General features: G+C 41.6%; 1 protein-coding gene across 3 annotated transcripts in view; it reads left to right on the forward strand.

The window, feature by feature from the left end:
* The window catches only part of TPRKB (TP53RK binding protein), a 63858-nt gene extending 58503 nt beyond the window's left edge, over positions 1 to 5355 (forward strand). For all 3 annotated transcript variants that reach the window (XM_053716601.1, XM_053716602.1, XM_053716603.1), the window contains one exon: positions 5262 to 5355. In XM_053716601.1, coding sequence (XP_053572576.1) covers positions 5262 to 5348 — 87 coding nt within the window. In that variant the 3' untranslated portion in view covers positions 5349 to 5355. The remainder of the gene's footprint in view (positions 1 to 5261) is intronic.
* The last annotated feature ends 17744 nt before the right edge of the window (positions 5356 to 23099 follow it).

Raw genomic sequence — 23099 nt, forward strand, 5'->3', positions numbered from 1 at the left:
CTTTAAATAAAAGTCAATCTGTACAAATTGAACATCATTCACCAAACAACGAGGGGGAAGTTATGCCGACTAACTTGCCTCACGTGTCAGTACCTGCATCTCCCGCTCGGGAGGTGCGTGATATTGTAACGCCGAGTACTTCAGGGCGGCCATTACAAATCACACTACAGGACATGGCTAATGTTATGACTGAAGTTTTGTCTAAATTACCAGAACTTAGAGGTAAGCGAGATCACTCTGGGGTGAGAACAGAGTGCGCTGATAATATTAGGGCCATGTCAGATACTGCGTCACAATTTGCAGAACATGAGTACGGAGAGCTTCAATCTGCAGGTGACGGATCTGATCCAAATAGAGTGGATTCAGACATTTCAAATTTTAAGTTTAAACTAGAAAGCCTCCGTGTACTGCTAGGGGAGGTATTAGCGGCTCTGAATGATTGTAACACCGTTGCAATCCCAGAGAAATTATGTAGGCTGGATAGATACTATGCAGTACCAGCGAGTACTGACGTATTTCCTATACCTAAGAGGCTTACAGAGATAATTACTAAGGAGTGGGATAGGCCCGGTGTACCCTTTTCCCCCCCTCCTGTATTTAGAAAAATGTTTCCAATAGACGCCACCACACGGGACTTATGGCAGATGGTCCCTAAGGTGGAGGGAGCGGTTTCTACTCTGGCTAAGCGTACCACTATCCCGGTGGAGGATAGCTGTGCCTTTTCAGATCCAATGGATAAAAAATTAGAGGGTTACCTTAAGAAAATGTTTGTTCAACAAGGTTTTATATTGCAACCCCTTGCATGTATTGCGTCTGTCACGGCTGCGGCCGCATTTTGGTCCGAGTCTCTGGAAGAGACTCTTGACTCAATAACTATAGATGAGATTTCAAATAAGCTTAAAACCCTTAAGCTAGCTAATTCATTTATTTCAGATGCCGTAGTACATTTAACTAAACTTACGGCTAAGAATTCCGGATTCGCCATTCAGGCACATAGAGCACTGTGGCTAAAATCCTGGTCAGCTGATGTTACTTCTAAATCTAAATTACTTAACATACCTTTCAAAGGGCAGACCTTATTCGGGCCCGGTTTGAAAGAAATTATCGCTGACATTACAGGAGGTAAAGGCCATGCCCTGCCTCAAGACAGAGCCAAACCTAGGGCTAGACAGTCTAATTTTCATGCCTTTCGTAACTTCAAGGCAGGAGCAGCATCAACTTCCTCTGCACCAAAACAGGAAGGAGCTGTTGCTCGCTACAGACAAGGCTGGAAACCTAACCAGTCCTGGAACAAGGGCAAGCAGGCCAGAAAACCTGCTGCTGCCCCTAAGACAGCATGAATTGAGGGCACCCGATCCGGGAACGGATCTAGTGGGGGGCAGACTTTCTCTCTTCGCCCAGGCTTGGGCAAGAGATGTCCAGGATCCCTGGGCGTTAGAGATCATATCTCAGGGATATCTTCTGGACTTCAAAATCTCTCCCCCAAAAGGGAGATTTCATCTTTCAAGGTTGTCAACAAACCAAATAAAGAAAGAGGCGTTTCTACGCTGTGTACAAGATCTTTTGCTAATGGGAGTGATCCACCCGGTTCCGCGGTCGGAGCACGGACAGGGGTTTTACTCGAATCTGTTTGTGGTTCCCAAGAAAGAAGGAACCTTCAGACCAATCTTGGATTTAAAGATCTTAAACAAATTCCTAAGAGTTCCATTGTTCAAAATGGAAACTATTCGGACAATCTTACCCATGATCCAAAAGGGTCAGTACATGACCACAGTGGATTTAAAGGACGCTTACCTTCACATACCGATTCACAAAGATCATTACCGGTATCTAAGGTTTGCCTTCCTAGACAGGCATTACCAGTTTGTAGCTCTTCCATTCGGATTGGCTACGGCTCCAAGAATCTTCACAAAGGTTCTGGGCGCTCTTCTGGCGGTACTAAGACCGCGAGGAATTTCGGTGGCTCCGTACCTAGACGACATTCTGATACAAGCGTCAAGCTTTCAAACTGCCAAGTCTCATACAGAGTTAGTACTGGCATTTCTAAGGTCGCATGGGTGGAAGGTGAACGAAGAGAAAAGTTCTCTCTTTCCACTCACAAGAGTTCCCTTCTTGGGGACTCTTATAGATTCTGTAGAAATGAAGATCTACCTGACAGAAGGCAGGTTAACAAAGCTTCAAAATGCTTGCCGTGTCCTTCATTCCATTCAACACCCGTCAGTGGCTCAATGCATGGAGGTAATCGGCTTAATGGTAGTGGCAATGGACATAGTACCCTTTGCACGCCTACATCTCAGACCGCTGCAATTGTGCATGCTAAGTCAGTGGAATGGGGATTACTCAGATTTGTCCCCTACTCTGAATCTGGATCAAGAGACTAGAAATTCTCTTCTATGGTGGCTTTCTCGGCCACATCTGTCCAGGGGGATGCCATTCAGCAGACCAGATTGGACAATTGTAACAACAGACGCCAGCCTACTAGGTTGGGGCGCTGTCTGGAATTCCCTGAAGGCTCAGGGATCATGGACTCAGGAGGAGAGTCTCCTTCCAATAAACATTCTGGAATTGAGAGAAGTTCTCAATGCCCTTCTGGCTTGGCCTCAGTTAACAACTCGGGGGTTCATCAGGTTTCAGTCGGACAACATCACGACTGTAGCTTACATCAACCATCAAGGAGGGACAAGAAGCTCCCTAGCGATGATGGAAGTATCAAAGATAATTCGCTGGGCAGAGTCTCACTCTTGCCACCTGTCAGCGATCCACATTCCTGGAGTGGAGAACTGGGAGGCGGATTTCCTAAGTCGTCAGACTTTTCATCCGGGGGAGTGGGAACTTCATCCGGGGGTCTTTGCCCAAATACTTCGACTTTGGGGCAAACCAGAGATAGATCTCATGGCGTCTCGCCAGAACGCCAAGCTTCCTTGTTACGGGTCCAGGTCCAGGGACCCGGGAGCGGTCCTGGTAGATGCTTTGACAGCACCTTGGACCTTCGGGATGGCCTATGTGTTTCCACCCTTCCCGATGCTTCCTCGATTGATTGCCAGGATCAAACAGGAGAGAGCATCGGTGATTCTAATAGCGCCTGCGTGGCCACGCAGGACCTGGTATGCAGATCTAGTGGACATGTCATCCTGTCCACCTTGGTCTCTGCCTCTGAGACAGGACCTTCTAATTCAGGGTCCTTTCAAACATCAAAATCTAATTTCTCTGAAGCTGACTGCTTGGAAATTGAACGCTTGATTTTATCAAAGCTTGGATTTTCGGAGTCAGTAATTGATACCTTAATACAGGCTAGGAAACCTGTTACCAGAAAGATTTACCATAAAATATGGCGTAAATACTTACATTGGTGCGAATCCAAGAGTTACTCATGGAGTAAGGTTAGGATTCCTAGGATATTGTCTTTTCTACAAGAGGGTTTAGAAAAGGGTTTATCTGCTAGTTCCTTAAAGGGACAGATCTCAGCTCTGTCCATTCTTTTACACAAACGTCTGTCAGAAGTTCCAGACGTTCAGGCTTTTTGCCAGGCTTTGGCCAGGATTAAGCCTGTGTTTAAAACTGTTGCTCCACCTTGGAGCTTAAATTTAGTTCTTAACGTTTTACAGGGTGTTCCGTTTGAACCCCTTCATTCCATTGATATTAAATTGTTATCTTGGAAAGTTCTGTTTTTAATGGCTATTTCCTCGGCTCGAAGAGTCTCTGAGTTATCGGCCTTACATTGTGATTCTCCTTATCTGATTTTTCATTCAGACAAGGTAGTTCTGCGTACTAAACCTGGGTTCTTACCTAAGGTAGTCACTAATAGGAATATCAATCAGGAGATTGTTGTCCCATCATTGTGTCCTAACCCTTCTTCAAAGAAGGAACGACTTCTACACAATCTGGATGTAGTTCGTGCCCTGAAATTTTATTTACAGGCAACTAAAGATTTTCGCCAAACTTCTTCCCTGTTTGTCGTTTATTCTGGACAGAGGAGAGGTCAAAAATATTCTGCTACCTCTCTCTCTTTTTGGCTTCGTAGCATAATACGTTTAGCCTATGAGACTGCTGGACAGCAGCCTCCTGAAAGAATTACAGCTCATTCTACTAGAGCTGTGGCTTCCACTTGGGCCTTTAAGAATGAGGCATCTGTTGAACAGATTTGCAAGGCTGCAACTTGGTCTTCTCTTCATACTTTTTCCAAATTTTACAAATTTGACACTTTTGCTTCTTCGGAGGCTGTTTTTGGGAGAAAGGTTCTTCAGGCAGTGGTCCCTTCCGTATAAAGATCCTGCCTGTCCCTCCCGTCATCCGTGTACTTTAGCTTTGGTATTGGTATCCCAGAAGTAATGATGACCCGTGCACTGACTACACTTAACAGGAGAAAACATAATTTATGCTTACCTGATAAATTCCTTTCTCCTGTAGTGTAGTCAGTCCACGGCCCGCCCTGTTTTTTATGGCAGTTCTAAATTTTTAAATTATACTCCAGTCACCACTGCACCCTATAGTTTCTCCTTTCTCGTTTGGTTCTCGGTCGAATGACTGGGTGTGACGTAGAGGGGAGGAGCTATATAGCAGCTCTGCTTGGGTGATCCTCTTGCACTTCCTGTTGGGGAGGAGTTAATATCCCAGAAGTAATGATGACCCGTGGACTGACTACACTACAGGAGAAAGGAATTTATCAGGTAAGCATAAATTATGTTTTTTGGCCTCCCAGGACAGACTCGTAATACCGGCGCTATGGAAGTCCCATAGAAAAAAGACTTTACGAAGTTTACGTAAGTCGTTTTGCGGTAAGGCCAAAAAGTGTGTGGTGCCCCTAAACCTTCAAGACTCGTAATACCAGCGGGCGTAAAAAAGCAACGTTAGGACCTCTTAACGCTGCTTTTTCAGCCTAACGCACAACTCGTAATTTAGCCGCAAATGTTTAAAGGCAACTCCAAAATGAAACACACTTGCATCACAGATCTTAAAAATGTGATATGATATAATGTAATATATTCATTTAGATTTAAAAAGCATAAAAATATTGATATTAATGTTTGTTTGGAAACTTTGGGCACATATTTTCTTTTTCTATTAAATTTAGTTTAAACGATTAACACATTATTGTATTGCTATGGGCAATATATTGATGCTTTATAAATAAATGATAATGTTGACTTACCACTTTGTTACCTTCACAATCAGATATCTTTAGCAGTATAGCATGTATATTGTTAAATAATAATTATATTGTTTCATATAGTTCATATTTCATTTTTTATTTATTTTCCCAGATATATAAACTAACTGCTCAGGAAGAAAAGACTGGTACATTATTGGAAGCCATTATCTGCAGAATGTCAATAAAAGATGTCTTGTAAATTCAAATTGCCTTCAACTTTTATTTTTATAGCGTGTGGTTCAACTCTTTATAGGGACATTGTAAATAAATGATGATGATTCATATACATCTAAGAGTTTCTTAATTTCTTCTTTTACTATTTATTTCAGACTTAGGGGTATATTTACCATGGTGTGGACAGACATGATCCGCTATAGCGAATCATGTCCGCTGCACATCTATAAATGCCGACAGCATACGCTCTCGGCATTTATCATTGCACCAGCAGTTCTTGTCTACTGCTGGTGCAATACCGCCCCCTGCAGATTTGCGGCCAAGGGGTGTCAATCAACCCGATCGTATTCGATCGGGCTGATTGCTGTCCACCACCTCAGAGGTGGCGGAAAAGTTAAGGAGCATCGGTGCTTCTTAACTTCCGTTTCAGGCGGAACTGAAGAAGAGTGGGTCGGAAGCAACATCCGCTGCTTCATAAATAGACCCCAAGAAACCCAGTTTTATTCTTTCACGATTCAGATAGAGAATACAATTTTTAAAAAGTTTATAGTTTACTTCTATCATCAAATCTGCTTTGTTCTCTTGTTCTTTGCTGAAGAGATATCTAGATGGGTAGCGTGCACATGTCTGGAGCGCTACATAACACGAAATAGTCCTGCCATGTTGCTGCAAAATTGCAGCCATATAATACTGCAGACACGTGCACTCCTGAGCTTACATCCCTGCCTTTTTCAACAACGGATAACCAGAAAATGAAGAAAATGTAAGACCGCTGCTCCATAACCCTGTCCGCCTGCTCTGAGCAGGCGGACAGACATCGTCGGAATTCAACCCGATCAAGTACGATCGGGTTGATTGACACCCCCCTGCTGGTGGCCGATTGGCCGCGAGTCTGCAGGGGGGCGGCGTTGCACCAGCAGCTCACAAGAGCTGCTGGTGCAATGCTGAATACGGAGAGCGTATTGCTCTCCGCATTCAGCGATGTCTGTCGGACCTGATCCGTATTGTCGGATCGGGTCCGACAGATATTAGATAAATAGGCCTCTAAGTGTAGGCCACATACATCTCCATTCATTTTAGTTGACGCAAATTAAGTAAACCTAACCATTACAATGCCCATATTTTTTTATGTCTCAACTGCCGTATACTATTAGCAAAAAGAGTTGTAAAAATAGTTTGTTATACTGGGGAAATTAAATAGAGGAGCGTTTCTTAAAGGGAAACAAAACGCTAAATAAATGCTAGATATCATTAGATTAGTTTATTACTGAAAACAGTATAAAAGTATAACGTTTTTGTATCCATAGAGCCATTGGCATTGCCATGTAGTAACCTAGGTTTCCAATTTGGGACCAGTAACAAATGAGTCACTAGAGTGCACAGTCAATGTCTGTGGTATACAACAATGTTAAAGGGCCAATCAAGTCAAAATTAAACTTTCATTATTTAGATAGAGCATGCAATTTTAATCAACTTTACAATTAATTTTCATTAACAAAATGTGAGTCCTTTTATATTTACACTTTTTGAGTCACTAGATCTTACTAAGCATGTGCAAGAATTCACAGAATATACATATATGCAGTTGTGATTGGCTGATGGCTGTCACGTGATGCAGTGGGAGTGGAAGTAAACATAACTTTGACATTTCAAGTTCAGACTAAGTGCTATTGCATTGTCTTGTTAACATGGTTTTGTTGTTATCCCCAGTGACTCAGTGAGTACAAAAAGATCTATAGTCACTATCAGTAGTTATCCCCAGTGACACAGTGAGTACAAAAAGATCTATAGTCCCTATCAGTAATTATCCCCAGTGACACAGTGAGTACAAAAAGATCTATAGTCACTATCAGTAATTATCCCCAGTGACACAGTGAGTACAAAAAGATCTATAGTCACTATCAGTAGTTATCCCCAGTGACACAGTGAGTACAAAAAGATCTATAGTCACTATCAGTAGTTATCCCCAGTGACACAGTGAGTACAAAAAGATCTATAGTCACTATCAGTAATTATCCCCAGTGACACAGTGAGTACAAAAAGATCTATAGTCACTATCAGTAGTTAACCCCAGTGACACAGTGAGTACAAAAAGATCTATAGTCACTATCAGTAGTTATCCCCAGTGACACAATGAGTACAAAAAGATCTATAGTCACTATCGGTAGTTATCACCAGTGACACAGTGAGTACAAAAAGATCTATAGTCACTATCAGTAGTTAACCCCAGTGACACAGTGAGTACAAAAAGATCTATAGTCACTATCGGTAGTTATCACCAGTGACACAGTGAGTACAAAAAGATCTATAGTCACTATCAGTAGTTAACCCCAGTGACACAGTGAGTACAAAAAGATCTATAGTCACTATCAGTAGTTACCCCAGTGATTCAGTGAGTAAAAAAAGATCTATAGTCACTATCAGTAGTTATCCCCAGTGACACAGTGAGTACAAAAAGATCTATAGTCACTATCAGTAGTTATCCCCAGTGACACAGTGAGTACAAAAAGATCTATAGTCACTCTCTATTAATTACTTTTAACAACTCAGTGTAATTATAATTGTGGCTACTAATGATGCTTTTTATTGTTTGCATTGCAGTTACTTAAATATTCTGGGTATTCTAGTGGAACACCCCAATGACATCTTCGTAATTCTATATTAGATCTCTAAAAGCCATTTACACAAACCATAGTAACCATAAAATATAATAATGAGGAGCGAGCGAGTCCAGAAAACTACCAAGCGCACTTTTCACAAGGCTTTTTCGGAGTCCTTTTTTAACCACTGCCACCATCTAGTACTCAGAAGTGTATAACATTGTTAAAAGAATTGTTGCAAAACAGTGGCAATACAGTACTTCATATACCAAGAGAACTAAATAAATTGGTAGAAATATAATGGAAACTTTGTTTTATATTTGTGCGCTCTGAATCATGAAAGAAAATTTGAGTAAATAGCAGTGTAAATTAAACATTTTTTATTTTTCACACCTGAATTTGTAGCATAAACTTTGTGTCTATGAGTTCAGATAAGTCCTGGAATAATACTACGTACACTATGTATATGTACATTTTACAGCACAATATTTTGTATATATTTCATTTGACTATGGATATTGTGTATATTTTACATTTTTGCTGATTTCTCATTTTTCAAGGCATCATTATTACAGAAATAACTCAGTTTCTTTTATGTCTCATTGGCACACACATAAAGGGACTTGGGATAACTGTTTTTCTTTTGTTATTGGCGACTTGTAGTGTACTCTTGCAGCAACGCAATGTACAATCCTTATAACCTAGGTAATATTTTGTTAGTGTCAAACCAAGGTGGTATTGTTTATCCCTCCATAACGAATGTCTTCCTTGAGCTAAACAAATGTCAGGATGACTCATCTGTGCTTTTGAAAGAATACCAGTTTACGTACCCACATTGTTAGCTTGGCTTCTATCCACAGCAAAAGATCTAGAAGATGCTGTTTCTGATGTGGCGCATTACTTCAGTTGTAGAAATTAAACATTAATAGAAAGGGACAGTCTACAATAGCATTTTTATTGCTTTAAATGATAGATAATCCCTTTATTACAGATTCCCCAGTTTTGCATAACCAACGCAGTTATATTAATATACTTTTTACCTCTGTGAATACCTTGTATCTAAGCATCTTCTGACAGCACCCTGATCACATGACTTTGTATTTATTATCTATTGACTTGCCTTTAGTATTGTGTTGTGCTAACTCTAAAATAACTCACCAAGGGTGAAGACATTGTTATCTTTATGACTCACATGAGCTAGCAGTCTCCTGTTGTAAAAAGCAAATACAAAAGCCTGTGATTAAGAGGCTGTCAATAGAGCCTTTGAAACAGGCTGAAATTTAGAGGTTTAAATATTATGAAGTATATTAATCTAACAATGTTGGTTGTGCATAGCTGGGGAATAGGTAGTAAAGGCATTATACTATCTTTTTAAACAATAAGAATGTTTGCGTAGACTGTCCCTTTAATGTTTAATTTTTACTGTAATTGAATACCTTTGTCTTTTGTTTATTGAGCATCAAAAATTATTTTAAAACATATGTTTTTAATGTAGGTGGTTATGACACTACAGCATAGTACAGAGCAAATGATAACACGTGTCTCCATGCTGTAACAAACTGCATATGCCTGATGAAACGGTGGAGACTAACGCAGAGAAACGCTTGGAGGCATTCATGCTGAATGTACTCTGTAACAGCTTTTTAATCTGTTTTATTCCTGTATTGGAAATGTTATGCTATATGTTTTTTAAATAAACGGTTTGAGCTATTTCTTTGGGGAAGAAAAGTTCTAGGACTGGGACACCAAGTGAAAGTGGCTGGGAAATCAAGAAGTGCATACAACCCCCCCCCCCCTTCCTTGCATATGAAAAGACAGATAATATAAACTGGAGCCAGCAGGAGTCGGTAAACGCATGTATACATCTGCAAATGTAGGGTATGGTTAGGAGTCTGAATATCATCACAATGTTATTAAAAAATTGATCATCTACAAAACATTTATGCAAAGAAAAATCTAGCGTAAAATGTCCCTTTAAGTTTAGAAATGTTTAGTATAGTGGGGAAACAGGCAAAATCATCTTTTTCAAATGATAAAATAAATGTGAACCAGCTATTTGCAATGTAATACACTCCAGTGGGTAAACTTGATAATTGTGAAAACATTAAAGGGGAGAAAATATTAGTGTACCCTCTTATAGCTCCAGTTAATCTCTTTGGAAACATTTAGGGGTTGATTTATCAAAGGCCTTCCTTCGACTGCAGGTTCTCACAAGACTCCTGTTTTCTAGCCACTTCTCCACCTCTTAGGTCTCGTCCAACCGGGGAGATTTACAGCTTCTGTCGGCGTGTGATTGGCTGTGCGCGGGCAGGGTGCGGCATCACTATTTTGTGCTCGCGTGCAATGTTAAATTCTTTAATCCACCAGAGGCGAGCTGTGGCGGACAGGGGCGCATATTTATGCCCCTGTCCGCTGTAGATTGATAAATCGTGCACTTAGTGGTGATTCCTGCATTTGTACTTTTTTTGTTACATTTCTGGTTTCCTCAGCAGAAGCAATAAATGCAACATTGTTTTACTACTGCAAGCTGCACAATGTCTCCTGTTAGTTTGCCTTATATATTTGCTCCTAGATAGTAGTATTGTCTGTAAGTATTCTTATCTAATGTTTTTCTACATGCTAATTTGTTAGTGTTCTGTGAATGTATTCTTCATTGCTGTGTGTTTTAGAATAAAACTAGCCACTTTCTCAGTACATTCGTCAGTTATTATAACCTTAATTTATATATAAATATGCAATCCTGTTTGCATCTTATAATTAAGTCTTGCTACTGTAAGCTATTTCTTTGTGATCTTCATCACATTTTATATCTTTGTATTTCAGTTTTACTCTTTTCAATATGCTGCACTGAGTTTGGTGATGTGCAATAAAGCCTGAATCTACATTTACTCTCTCATCTGTGTGGTGTGTGGAAAGATTTTATCTCTCTGTCAAACTTTGTAGGGGAACACAGAAGTGAGGACAGAACATACACTGTCCCTTTAAGAGAATGCACCTTAACCCTTTTTCCTCCTGAAATGCTGCTCTCATCATAATAAACTCCAACTTTGTCCTCGGCTTGGGAAAAATAAGATACCAGGTCATGTTTTAATGTCATAAACATCTAGACATAAAATTGATGTGGAAATTTAGTCCAAATAGATTCTTACCAGGTGGAGAAAATAATAAAGACCAGACCAAAATATGCAAACAAAAGGGGTTGTTTACAGGCTGATCTTTTATTACTGCCAGCAGGACTTCCCTTACAGACAGATAGAAGTGACACAGATAATATAACTGAAATATTACTTATATGTAATTGGTCATAGTTATTCACACCACACACATCACTAGCAGAGGCTGGACTATTACAGATAGCACAAGCAAAGAACAATAGTGATTCGTTTCTCTAGCAAAGCTATATTTCTCTTGCAAGGTGTATCCAGTCCACGGATTCATCCTTACTTGTGGGATATTCTCATTCCCTACAGGAAGTGGCAAAGAGAACACACAGCAGAGCTGTCCATATAGCTCCCCCTCTGGCTCCGTCCCCCCAGTCATTCTCTTTGCCGCTCTAACAAGTAGCATCTCCACGGGAGGGTAAAGTGAATGTGGTGTTAGATTTGTAGTTTTTATATCTTCAATCAAAAGTTTGTTATTTTTAAATAGTGCCGGTTTGTACTATTTACTCTCTAGCAGAAAGTGAAGAAGAATTCTGCTGAGAGGAAAATGATTTTAGCATGTTGTAACTAAAATCCACTGCTGTTCCCACACAGGACTGGGGAGTACCAGAAAACTTCAGTTGCGGGGAACAGTTTGCAGGCTTAACTGCTACAAGGTATGTTCAGTCATCTTTTTCTAGTCAAGACTTAGTAATGCTAGAAGACTGACAAGAATCCCCATGTGGGGAAGGTAAGCCATATTCTGAGACTCAGTATAGAAGGAAGGCTTAATTAACAGGGCTCAAAGACTGGTGGACACTGTTAAAGGGCAATCGATTATTTTTTTGTGAATATATAATCATTATACAAGTATTTATTACTTTTGGAGTGTTTTATGGGGTTTTATTCCACATGGCAGAATTTTAGACACCTATTTAGGGTTTTGAAGGCCCCACAACTGCGGAGTGGAGAGGGAGGGGGCCTAAATTTCGCGCCTCAGTTGCGCAGTTCATATTGCAGACAGCTTCATGCAGCTTCACGTGGAGGGTCCAAAGACTACTAAGAGGACTTCATAGAGGCTTATTTCATCAAATTAATCCCCAGGGGCAAGGTAGGTCCACAGCAGATTGCTGTGGCACGGTGCTGTAGTTTGCTAACCGGTTGTCAGCTTTAGGTTGCTCCGGTTCGGGCATTACGGGGTTAATTGACTTGAAATTTACTGTGCAATCATTCCAAAGCATTAAGATAGTGTGGTAAAAATTTCAGAAAGATTGGGAACTTCCGGGCGGCGGCCATGACAGGTCGCTTAATTGTTAGCTGCTTCAAGCTTCTTACTTAATCCTCTAAATATCACCCTTTTACCATCGGCATCACCTAACCAAACTTGCCATACGAGACGCAAATGAAGAAGCCCAACAGCCAGCACTGTCTATTACTTTGATCGGGGTCAGCTACAATTAACCGGAGACTTTTTGAGGCTCTGGCCTCCCACATAACCCCCCGGCAGAGTGCTCTAGGCCTCTGTCGTTAGAAGGAACCTGGAGAGTTCCGATCCTACCTATTCTCACTGGGGATTTAAATACCAAATTCACCCGATGGAGCCCAAGGATATTCTCCTACTTGACCAGATCGCCAAAGTCTTGGATGAACATTTTATACGGCTTGGGAGAGTCATAGATCTGGCCTGGGGAAATGGCACTGATGCAATTCAACAGTGTAATATGGCCCTAGAAAGCGCAGTGGTGTCTGACCGGGAGCCCCTCATGGACAGTGACCTTCCAATAATGAAGCTGACCGCAACACCTCTATCTGATAGATATCTTATGCAGAAAGAGTTCGCTCAGGCTGGCACTGAGTATCTAGGAAATATGATCGCGGCAAATCTCAACACACCAGTTCAGCACGATATCATATCAGCCTCAGGTTGCATGTCGCCTTCGCATAGACCTACCCAGCAGAACCAAGAAGTCCAGCACAGCATCGTATTGTTTGACACCCAGGCCTCACAGATCACCACACCGTTATCAAGGAGAGAGGGTCACATGCTTTTTGTGACATATAACGCACCTACAACCTTGCTTCACTGTGGAGATAGCGTGATAGGAGTTGCTGGCTCACGATCGCTAGCTATGAGGAGACGCATCCAGACATACAGTCACGCTTACCCTAGTCTCTACTACAGTCTCCTATGCCCTAAGTTGCACACAGGTATGCTAAGGTCCGGAGTGGGTTAGTTCGCAACTTGCATTCGGATTAAGGAGGTGAACAGTGAACTCCCCGCTACTCCTACTTACTTGACCGATTTTAGTTACACGGACTTCTATCTGTTTGATACCGTGGTTTATGTTGGCTTTATTCATTGTTATATAAGTGGCCTGTTTCATATAAAAGTAAAATATTTGATTCCTTGTTACATATATGTTACCCAGGCACAGTACTACTAACTTAGCAGTAGCGATCCTGCCTCAAAATGAGGTCTGAATCCAGCAATCCGAGTTTATGAGCAATACAGCTTTTATACATGTCTGGACACCTCATGATATTAAGACTTTAAATTCCACAACTGAGAACTCTTTTCAAAAGACAAAAATGGATTGCACTTAGTAATTATCCTGAGACAGGAGTTTTATAACGACATTGTTATTGTTTAGATAAGCACAATTCTCATAGTATCTGTCCTTTTTTTTAAATTTTTCTTGCTCTCACTAGCAGCTAAAATGAAGAAAAAAGAAGGAGCAATTTACAGCTCTTTGTCATAAAAGCAACTAATTGGGGACTGTATTTACTCCTGGTATATGCCTAGTATAAGAATTAAATGTCACCCTTTTATGGACACATACAGGGCAATCATATTTGTATTCTCTCACTTTGAAATGATAATTTTATCCCAATATCTCCTTAGTGCAGCTCACTGGGACCTATATCCACGTATGGTGAATGTACATAAGATTTAGATGTTGACTTATTGTGTCTCTGTACAGGGAAAACATATTTGTTCTTATTCATTTAGAAATAACGATTCTACCTTAGAAATTATTTTATTTCTACTAGCTCTTCTTATGGGGGCTCATTCACTGTTTTCAACTATGGCGCTTTGTGGTCTTGCTATATGCGGCCGATGTGGCGAGACTATAGGCACATGGAGGAATGCGAAAGTGTCTTTATATATGCACCCACAAATGTGATTGCTGCCCTACTAATAACCTCAATATTGACACTTCACTCCCCTTCTAGAACAGACAGTGAAGTCTATGCTTAGGGCCTCCCTATCTCATTTTAGTTGAACATGCTCCTTTCGTAGTTATAGCCCTTACCCTACAACACATATACCATAGCAGGTATGCTGACCCCCATGAGATTAATCTATGCTTTTTGCTGAATGCTCCCACACATTTGCTGGTTTATATAGTAATGGCAGATTCAGACTACTACCCATAGCCAAATATAAGGATATGCTTCCAATAGTTGGATCCATTCGGTGTAATAACATGACTTAATGGATAATTTTCTTCTCCCCCACCATTTTAACTCTAAAGATTCTTAAATTGCCAATTCCACCTTGATGAAAAATATTTTGCATGTTCATACTACCCTGTATTTCTGTATGAAACGTTATTCATAAATTGCCAATCCCTCCTTGATAAAAATCATTCTGTATGTTCATCCTACCCTATATTTCTATATATTCTGAAATTGCCAATCCCACCTTGATAAAAATCATTCTGTATGTTCATCCTACCCTATATTTCTATATATTCTGAAATTGCCAATTCCACCTTGATGAAAAATATTTTGTAGGTTCATTCTACCCTGTATTTCTATATGAGACTTTATTCAACGTATACAAAAGAGGTTCTCATGTAGAGATCCAAAAGTGGTCTCTCTCCTAGATATACCCCCCTATCTAAGGTTTTGTGTTTATTAATGAGGTCCAAGAGTGACCTCTTTTGTCAACTGGGAGGCACGTAACATGGTAGGCATTACCCTGGAATAATATGTTTTTGTATTGTACTCTTAGAAATGTCCTGTGATGCTGTACAAGCCTGTATTTATTTTTATTTTTTTCTATGTTTCCTGCATTTCATGACACTGTGTTTTGTTTTGTTTTATTTTATGTATGCCTTCTCCAGAACCCCAATAAAAAGATTTTAAAAAAAAAAAAAATTCAGAAAGATTGGATCATTTTTTAAGATTTAGTAAGAAAATGTGCGCTTTTTATTATTTAAAGGCACAGTACCGTTTTTTTCTCAAATTGTATATTTCAGTATTTGAGTGCTGTCTAAGTCTGTTTAACATGTCTGAGCCTACAGATAGACGTTGCTCTATGTGTTTAGTAGCCATGGTGGAACCCCCTTTACATTTGTGTTTTAAGTGTGCTAATGTGTCTAAGCATTGTAAAGATCACGATGTTTCACTTATAAATGTATCCCAAGATGATTCTTTAACAGAAGGTAATGAGGATAGCCCACCTTCCTCTCCCCATGTGTCGACACCAGTTACGCCCGCGCAAGCGATGCCTAGTACCTCTAGCGCATTGGCCCCTATTACATTACAGCAATTAGCAGCAGTCATGGATAATTCCCTTGCAGCATTTTTATCCAAACTGCCAGTTTTTCCTAAAAAGCGTGATAGCTCGGTTTTAAGAACAGAGTATGAGCAATCAGAAGCTTTGGAGGATTTATCTGTTGTACCCTCACAACACTCTGAAGTGTCGGTGAGGGATGTGCTGTCCGAGGGAGAAATTTCTGACACTGGAAAGGTTTCTCAGCGGGCAGAATCAGATTCCTTAGCATTTAAATTTAAGCTGGAACACCTCCGTGTGCTGCTTAAGGAGGTATTGGCTACGCTAGATGATTGCGACCCCATGGTGGTCCCAGAGAAATTGTGTAAAATGGACAAATATCTAGAAGTCCCTGTATACACTGATGCGTTTCCGATCCCCAAGAGGGTGGCGGATATTGTGGATAGGGAGTGGGAGAGACCAGGTGTACCCTTTGTTCCCCCCCCTATCTTTAAGAAAATGTTCCCCATAACTGATCCCAGGCGGGACGCATGGCAGACGGTCCCTAAGGTAGAGGGGGCAGTTTCAACACTAGCTAAGCGCACAACCATACCAATTGAAGACAGTTGTGCTTTCAAAGATCCTATGGATAAAAAATTAGAAGGTTTACTAAAGAAAATATTTGTTCAACAAGGTTTCCTTCTCCAACCTATTGCCTGCATTATTCCTGTAACTACTGCAGCGGCTTTCTGGTTTGAGGCGCTGGAGGAGTCGCTCCAGATGGAGACCTCATATGATGAAATTATGGATAGAATTAAGGCTCTAAAGCTGGCTAATTCTTTTATCGCAGATGCCGCTTTCCAATTAGCTAAGTTAGCGGCGAAAAATTCTGGTTTTGCCATCATGGCGCGCAGAGCGCTTTGGCTTAAATCATGGTTGGCCGATGTGTCATCTAAGACTAAGTTACTGAATATTCCTTTCAAGGGAAAGACCCTTTTCGGGCCCGAGGAGATTATTTTGGATATCACTGGGGGAAAGGGCCATGCCCTCCTGCAAGATAGGCCTTTTAAGGCTAAAAACAAGGCTAATTTTCGTTCCTTTCGCAACTTCAGGAGCGGTCCTGCTTCGACCTCTGCGACCGCAAAGCAAGAGGGTAACTCTCCACAGCCCAAGGCAACCTGGAAGCCTTTGCAGGGCTGGAACAAGGGTAAACAGGCCAATAAGCCTGCAGCTGCTACTAAGACAGCATGAAGGGGTAGCCCCCGATCCGGGACCGGATCTGGTAGGGGGCAGACTCTCTCTCTTTGCTCAGGCCTGGGCAAGAGATGTTCCCGATCCCTGGACATTAGAGATAGTTGCTCAGGGATATCTTCTGGAATTCAGGGACTCTCCTCCAAGGGGAAGGTTCCACATTTCTCGTCTGTCTACAGACACGACAAAGAAAGAGGCGTTCTTATGCTGTGTAGAAGATCTGCTCAAGATGGGAGTGATATATCCAGTCCCACTTACAGAACAAGGACTGGGTTTTTACTCAAACCTGTTTGTGGTTCCCAAAAAGGAAGGAACTTTCAGACCAATCCTGGATCTAAAGATTCTAAACAAATTCCTCAGAGTTCCATCCTTCAAGATGGAGACCATTCGGACAACCTTACCAATGATCCAGGAAGGTCAATATATGACTACCGTGGATCTAAAGGATGCATACCTTCATATTCCTATCCACAAAGATCACCATCAGTTCCTAAGGTTCGCTTTTCTGGACAAGCATTACCAGTTCGTCGCCCTTCCCTTCGGGTTGGCCACCGCTCCAAGAATTTTCACAAAGGTGCTAGGGTCCCTTTTAGCGGTACTAAGACCGTGGGGCATTGCAGTAGCACCCTGTCTGGACGACATCTTAATACAGGCATCGTCTTTTCTCAGAGCCAAGGCTCATACGGATATTGTTCTGGCCTTTCTAAGGTCTCACGGGTGGAAGGTGAACACCGAAAAAAGTTCTCTGTCCCCGCTCACAAGGGTTCCCTTCCTGGGAACATTAATAGACTCGGTAGAAATGAAAATATTTCTGACGGAGGTCAGAAGGTTGAAGCTTCTAAGCACTTGCCGAGCTCTTCATTCCATTCTTCGGCCATCTGTAGCTCAGTGCATGGAGGTAATCGGATTAATGGTAGCAGCAATGGACGTAGTCCCTTTTGCTCGAATTTATCTCAGGCCACTACAATTGTGCATGCTCAAACAGTGGAATGGGGATTATGCAGATTTGTCTCCTCAAATCCAACTAGACCAGGAAACCAGAGATTCTCTTCTCTGGTGGTTGTCTCAGGATCACCTGTCTCAGGGAATGTGCTTCCGCAGACCGGAGTGGATCATCGTAACGACCGACGCCAGTCTGTTAGGCTGGGGCGCGGTCTGGGGCTCCCTGAAAACTCAGGGCCTATGGTCTCGGGAAGAGTCTCTTCTCCCGATAAACATTTTGGAACTGAGAGCGATATTCAATACGCTCCAGGCATGGCCTCAGCTAGCGGCGGCCAAGTTCATCAGATTTCAGTCGGACAACATCACGACTGTAGCATTCAGCAATCATCAGGGAGGAACAAAGAGTTCCTTAGCAATGCAGGAAGTAACCAAGATAATCAGGTGGACGGAGGCTCACTCTTGCCACCTATCTGCAATTCACATCCCAGGAGTAGACAACTGGGAAGCGGATTTCCTAAGTCGTCAGACTTTTCACCCGGGGGAGTGGGAACTCCATCCGGAGGTATTTGCTCAGCTGACTCAGTTTTGGGGCATTTCAGAGTTGGATCTGATGGCGTCCCGTCAGAACACCAAACTTCCCCTTTACGGTTCCAGGTCCAGGGATCCCAAGGCGGCATTGATAGATGCTCTAGTAGCGCCTTGGTCCTTCAAACTGGCCTATGTCTTTCCACCGTTTCCCCTTCTCCCTCGGCTAGTAGCCAGAATCAAACAGGAGAAGGCCTCGGTAATTCTGATAGCGCCTGCGTGACCACGCAGGACTTGGTATGCAGACCTAGTGGACATGTCATCTGTCCCGCCATGGACACTGCCAATGAGGCAGGATCTTCTAATACAGGGTCCATTCAAGCATCCAAATCTAGTTTCTCTGCAGCTGACTGCTTGGAGATTGAACGCTTAATTCTATCCAAGCGTGGGTTCTCTGAATCAGTCATAGATACTCTGATCCAAGCTAGAAAACCTGTCACCAGGAAAATTTACCATAAGATATGGCGAAAATATCTTTGTTGGTGTGAATCCAAGGGTTACTCGTGGAGTAAAATTAGGATTCCAAGAATATTGTCCTTTCTCCAAGAAGGATTGAAGAAAGGTTTATCAGCTAGTTCCTTAAAGGGGCAGATATCCGCTCTGTCGATCCTTTTACACAAGCGTCTGGCAGAAGTACCAGATGTTCAAGCGTTTGTACAGGCGTTAGTCAGAATCAAGCCTGTCTATAAACCTGTGGCTCCTCCATGGAGCCTAAATTTAGTTCTTTCGGTTCTTCAAGGGGTTCCGTTTGAACCTTTACATTCCGTAGATATTAAGTTATTATCTTGGAAAGTTTTGTATTTGGTAGCTATATCTTCTGCTCGAAGAGTTTCAGAATTGTCTGCTTTGCAGTGTAATTCACCCTATCTGGTGTTCCATGCAGATAAGGTAGTTTTGCGTACAAATCCTGGTTTTCTTCCTAAAGTTGTTTCTAATAAGAACATTAACCAGGAAATCATTGTTCCTTCCTTGTGTCCTAATCCAGCTTCTAAGAAGGAACGGCTTTTGCACAATCTTGATGTGGTTCGTGCTTTGAAATTCTATTTACAAGCAACTAAGGATTTTAGACAAACATCATCTTTATTTGTTGTCTATTCTGGTAAGAGGAGAGGTCAAAAAGCGATGGCTACCTCTCTTTCCTTCTGGTTGAAAAGCATCATCCGATTGGCTTATGAGACTGCTGGGCAGCAGCCTCCTGAACGAATTACAGCTCATTCCACCAGAGCTGTGGCTTCCACTTGGGCCTTCAAGAATGAGGCTTCTGTTGAACAGATTTGTAAGGCAGCGACTTGGTCTTCACTGCATACTTTTGCCAAATTTTATAAATTCGATACTTTTGCTTCTTCGGAGGCTATTTTTGGGAGAAAGGTTTTGCAAGCAGTGGTGCCTTCCGTTTAGGTTACCTGTCTTGTTCCCTCCCTTCATCCGTGTCCTAAAGCTTTGGTATTGGTATCCCACAAGTAAGGATGAATCCGTGGACTGGATACACCTTGCAAGAGAAAACAGAATTTATGCTTACCTGATAAATTACTTTCTCTTGCGGTGTATCCAGTCCACGGCCCACCCTGGCAATTAAGTCAGGTTCAAATTTATTGTTTAAACTACAGTCACCACTGCACCCTATGGTTTCTCCTTTTTCTCCTAACCGTCGGTCGAATGACTGGGGGGGCGGAGCCAGAGGGGGAGCTATATGGACAGCTCTGCTGTGTGTTCTCTTTGCCACTTCCTGTAGGGAATGAGAATATCCCACAAGTAAGGATGAATCCGTGGACTGGATACACCACAAGAGAAAGTAATTTATCAGGTAAGCATAAATTCTGTTTTTCTTTTCTACATTCATGTTACGTGTGTTCCCTACAAATAAAGCTAGGTGACAAGCATAACTTAAGAAAATTAAAGTATCAAAAAAATAGTAGCAAGGGGCTAATTACAAATATTATATAACGCAATGATCATATACATGTAAATATACTGCAGAGACACTTCTTTACCATATGTTTTGGAATTTACTAGAAAAATGCCTTTAACTTGACTTACAGCTGTCTATACTAAGATGTCTCAGTCTAGGAGAGTTATTGTTACCATTGCAATTTATACTGCTTATTGTACTATAACAGCACTATAACTCGCATTTAGTTTATATTTTACATTTTGTTTTATGTATAAGGTGCAGGTACAAATTCCCAAATCTGGAATTCCAAAATCCAGAATTATTCCAAAATCCAAACTATTTCATTAATGTGTTTTTAAAAATAGCCATTTCTTTCTTATGGTGGTGAGAGTCCACAATTGATTCATTACTGTTGGGAATTCATCTCCTGGCCACCAGGAGGAGGCAAAGATACCCTACACCAAGATCTTTAATATTCCTCCTACTTCCCTCACCCTCCCAGCATTGTCTTTGCCTAGTCTCGGAGCAAGGACGATTACATGGATATTAATCCCAAATTTTCTTTCAATGGATAGTTCCTGGAAGAGAGGGTCATAGGAGAGTACTGGCTGTGCAATGTTAATCTCCTCTCTTGAGTTGTGGTCGTAAGCCTGGTGGCGCTGGGATAGTTGTTTAAAAGTGTGTGCCCTATCTTAATCATGAAAGTTTAATTTCTTCTATAAAGGTACGACGAGTCCACGGATTCATCCATTACTTGTGGGATATTATCCTTCCTAATAGGAAGTGGCAAAGAGCACCACAGCAGAGCTGTCTATATAGATCCTCCCTTAGATCCACCCCCCAGTCATTCTCTTTGCCTACTCTAAGTACTAGGAAGGGTAAAGTGAAAGAGGTGATAAAATATTAGTTTTAATTTCTTCAAGCAAGAGTTTTTTTGTTTTAAATGGTACCGGTGTGTACTATTTACTCTCAGGCAGCAGATGGATGAAGACTTCTGCCTAGAGGATGAGGATCTTAGCATTTGTAACTAAGATCCAGTGCTGTTCCCACAGAGGCTGAGGGGGTACAAGAGACTTCAGTGTGAGGAACATTTTCATGCTATATAGCAGTGAGGTATGTTCAGTCATTTTTTCTGGAGAGACTGTGTATTTCAGAAAGGCTGACAGTATCCCCATGAGGGTAAGGGTAAGCAGTAATCCTAAGAGCTATAGAAAGACATTACTAAGCTTGCATAAGGGGCTAATTACAAAAATGGCTAGTTTAAAACCACTCTGCTGCAGTTCTTTGAGGCTGTAGAGACATCGAGTGAGATGGGGGTGGACTATTTTCGCGCCTCAGATGCGCAGTTGTTTTCACTCAGCAAGCAGCAAGCTCCAACTCCTGAGGGCCCTTGTGAATGTTTTAGGCCAAATCGAAGCTTTAACCCCATATTTACTATCCCTGAGGGCAGGTAGGCGCCACAGCAGGGCTGTGGCAAGGTGCTGGGGGTGTTTTTTCCGGATTTAGGCCTAATTTCAATCCGGTTTGCACATTAAAGGGTTAAATTTTAAATTTCCTTGTGGGGCAAACTTAACTACACATATTGAGTCTGCTTGCAAAAATTTGAAAAATTTGGTGCATTTTAAAGCAGTTTTGCAGAACGTGTATGCTTTTTTTTCTCTTAAAGGCGCAGTACTGTTTTTTAAGATTGTTATTTTTTCACTAAATAAAGTGTTTTCAAGCTTGTTTGTGGTCATTTCTAGCCTGTACAACATGTCTGACATTGAGGAAAGCCAATGTTCAATGTGTTTAGAAGCCATTGTGGAACCCCCACTTAAAATGTGTCCCTCATGCACTGAAAGGGCAATAAATTGCAAAGTACATATTTTAGCTACTAAAAGTATGTCGCAGGATGATTCTCAGTCGGAAGAGAATCAGGTTATGCCATCTAATTCTCCCCAAGTGTCACAACCATTAACGCCCGCACAAGCGACGCCAAGTACTTCTAGTGCGTCTAATTCTTTCACCCTGCAAGATATGGCCGCAGTTATGAATACTACCCTCACAGTGGTTTTATCTAAGCTGCCTGGGTTGCAGGGGAAGTGCAGCAGGTCTGGTGTGAGAGTAAATACTGAGCCCTCTGACGCTTTATTAGCCATATCCGATGTACCCTCACAATGTTCTGAGTTGGGGGTGAGGGATTTGCTGTCTGAGGGAGAGATTTCTGATTCAGGAAAGATGTTCCCTCAGACAGACTCAGATATGACGGCTTTTAAATTTAAACTAGAAGACCTCCGCTTATTGCTCAGGGAGGTTTTAGCGACTGATGATTGTGACCCTATTGTAGTTCCAGAGAAATTGTGTAGAATGGACAGATTTCTAGAGGTTCCTACCTACACTGATGTTTTTCCGGTCCCTAAGAGGAATTCGAACATTGTTACTAAGGAGTGGGATAGACCAGGTATTCCATTCTCTCCCCCTCCTACTTTTAAGAAGATGTTTCCCTTATCAGACACCATGCGGTATTCGTGGCAGACGGTCCCTAAGGTGGAGGGAGCTATTTCTACCCTGGATAAGCGTACAACTATACCTATTGAGGACAGTTGTGCTTTTAAAGATCCTATGGATAAAAAATTAGAGGGTCTCCTAAAGAAAATATTTATTCATCAGGGTTTTCTTCTGCAACCTATAGCGTGCATTGTTCCTGTAACTACTGCAGCTGCTTTTTGGTTCGAGGCTCTGGAGGAGGCTCTTCAGGTTGAGACCCCACTAGATGATATTCTGGATAGAATTAGGGCTCTCAAGCTAGCTAATTCTTTTATTACAGATGCCGCTTTTCAACTGGCTAAATTAGCGGCAAAGAATTCAGGTTTTGCCATTTTAGCGT

The sequence above is a fragment of the Bombina bombina genome, chromosome 6 (genome assembly GCF_027579735.1).
Source record: "Bombina bombina isolate aBomBom1 chromosome 6, aBomBom1.pri, whole genome shotgun sequence".
Lineage (NCBI taxonomy): Eukaryota > Metazoa > Chordata > Amphibia > Anura > Bombinatoridae > Bombina > Bombina bombina.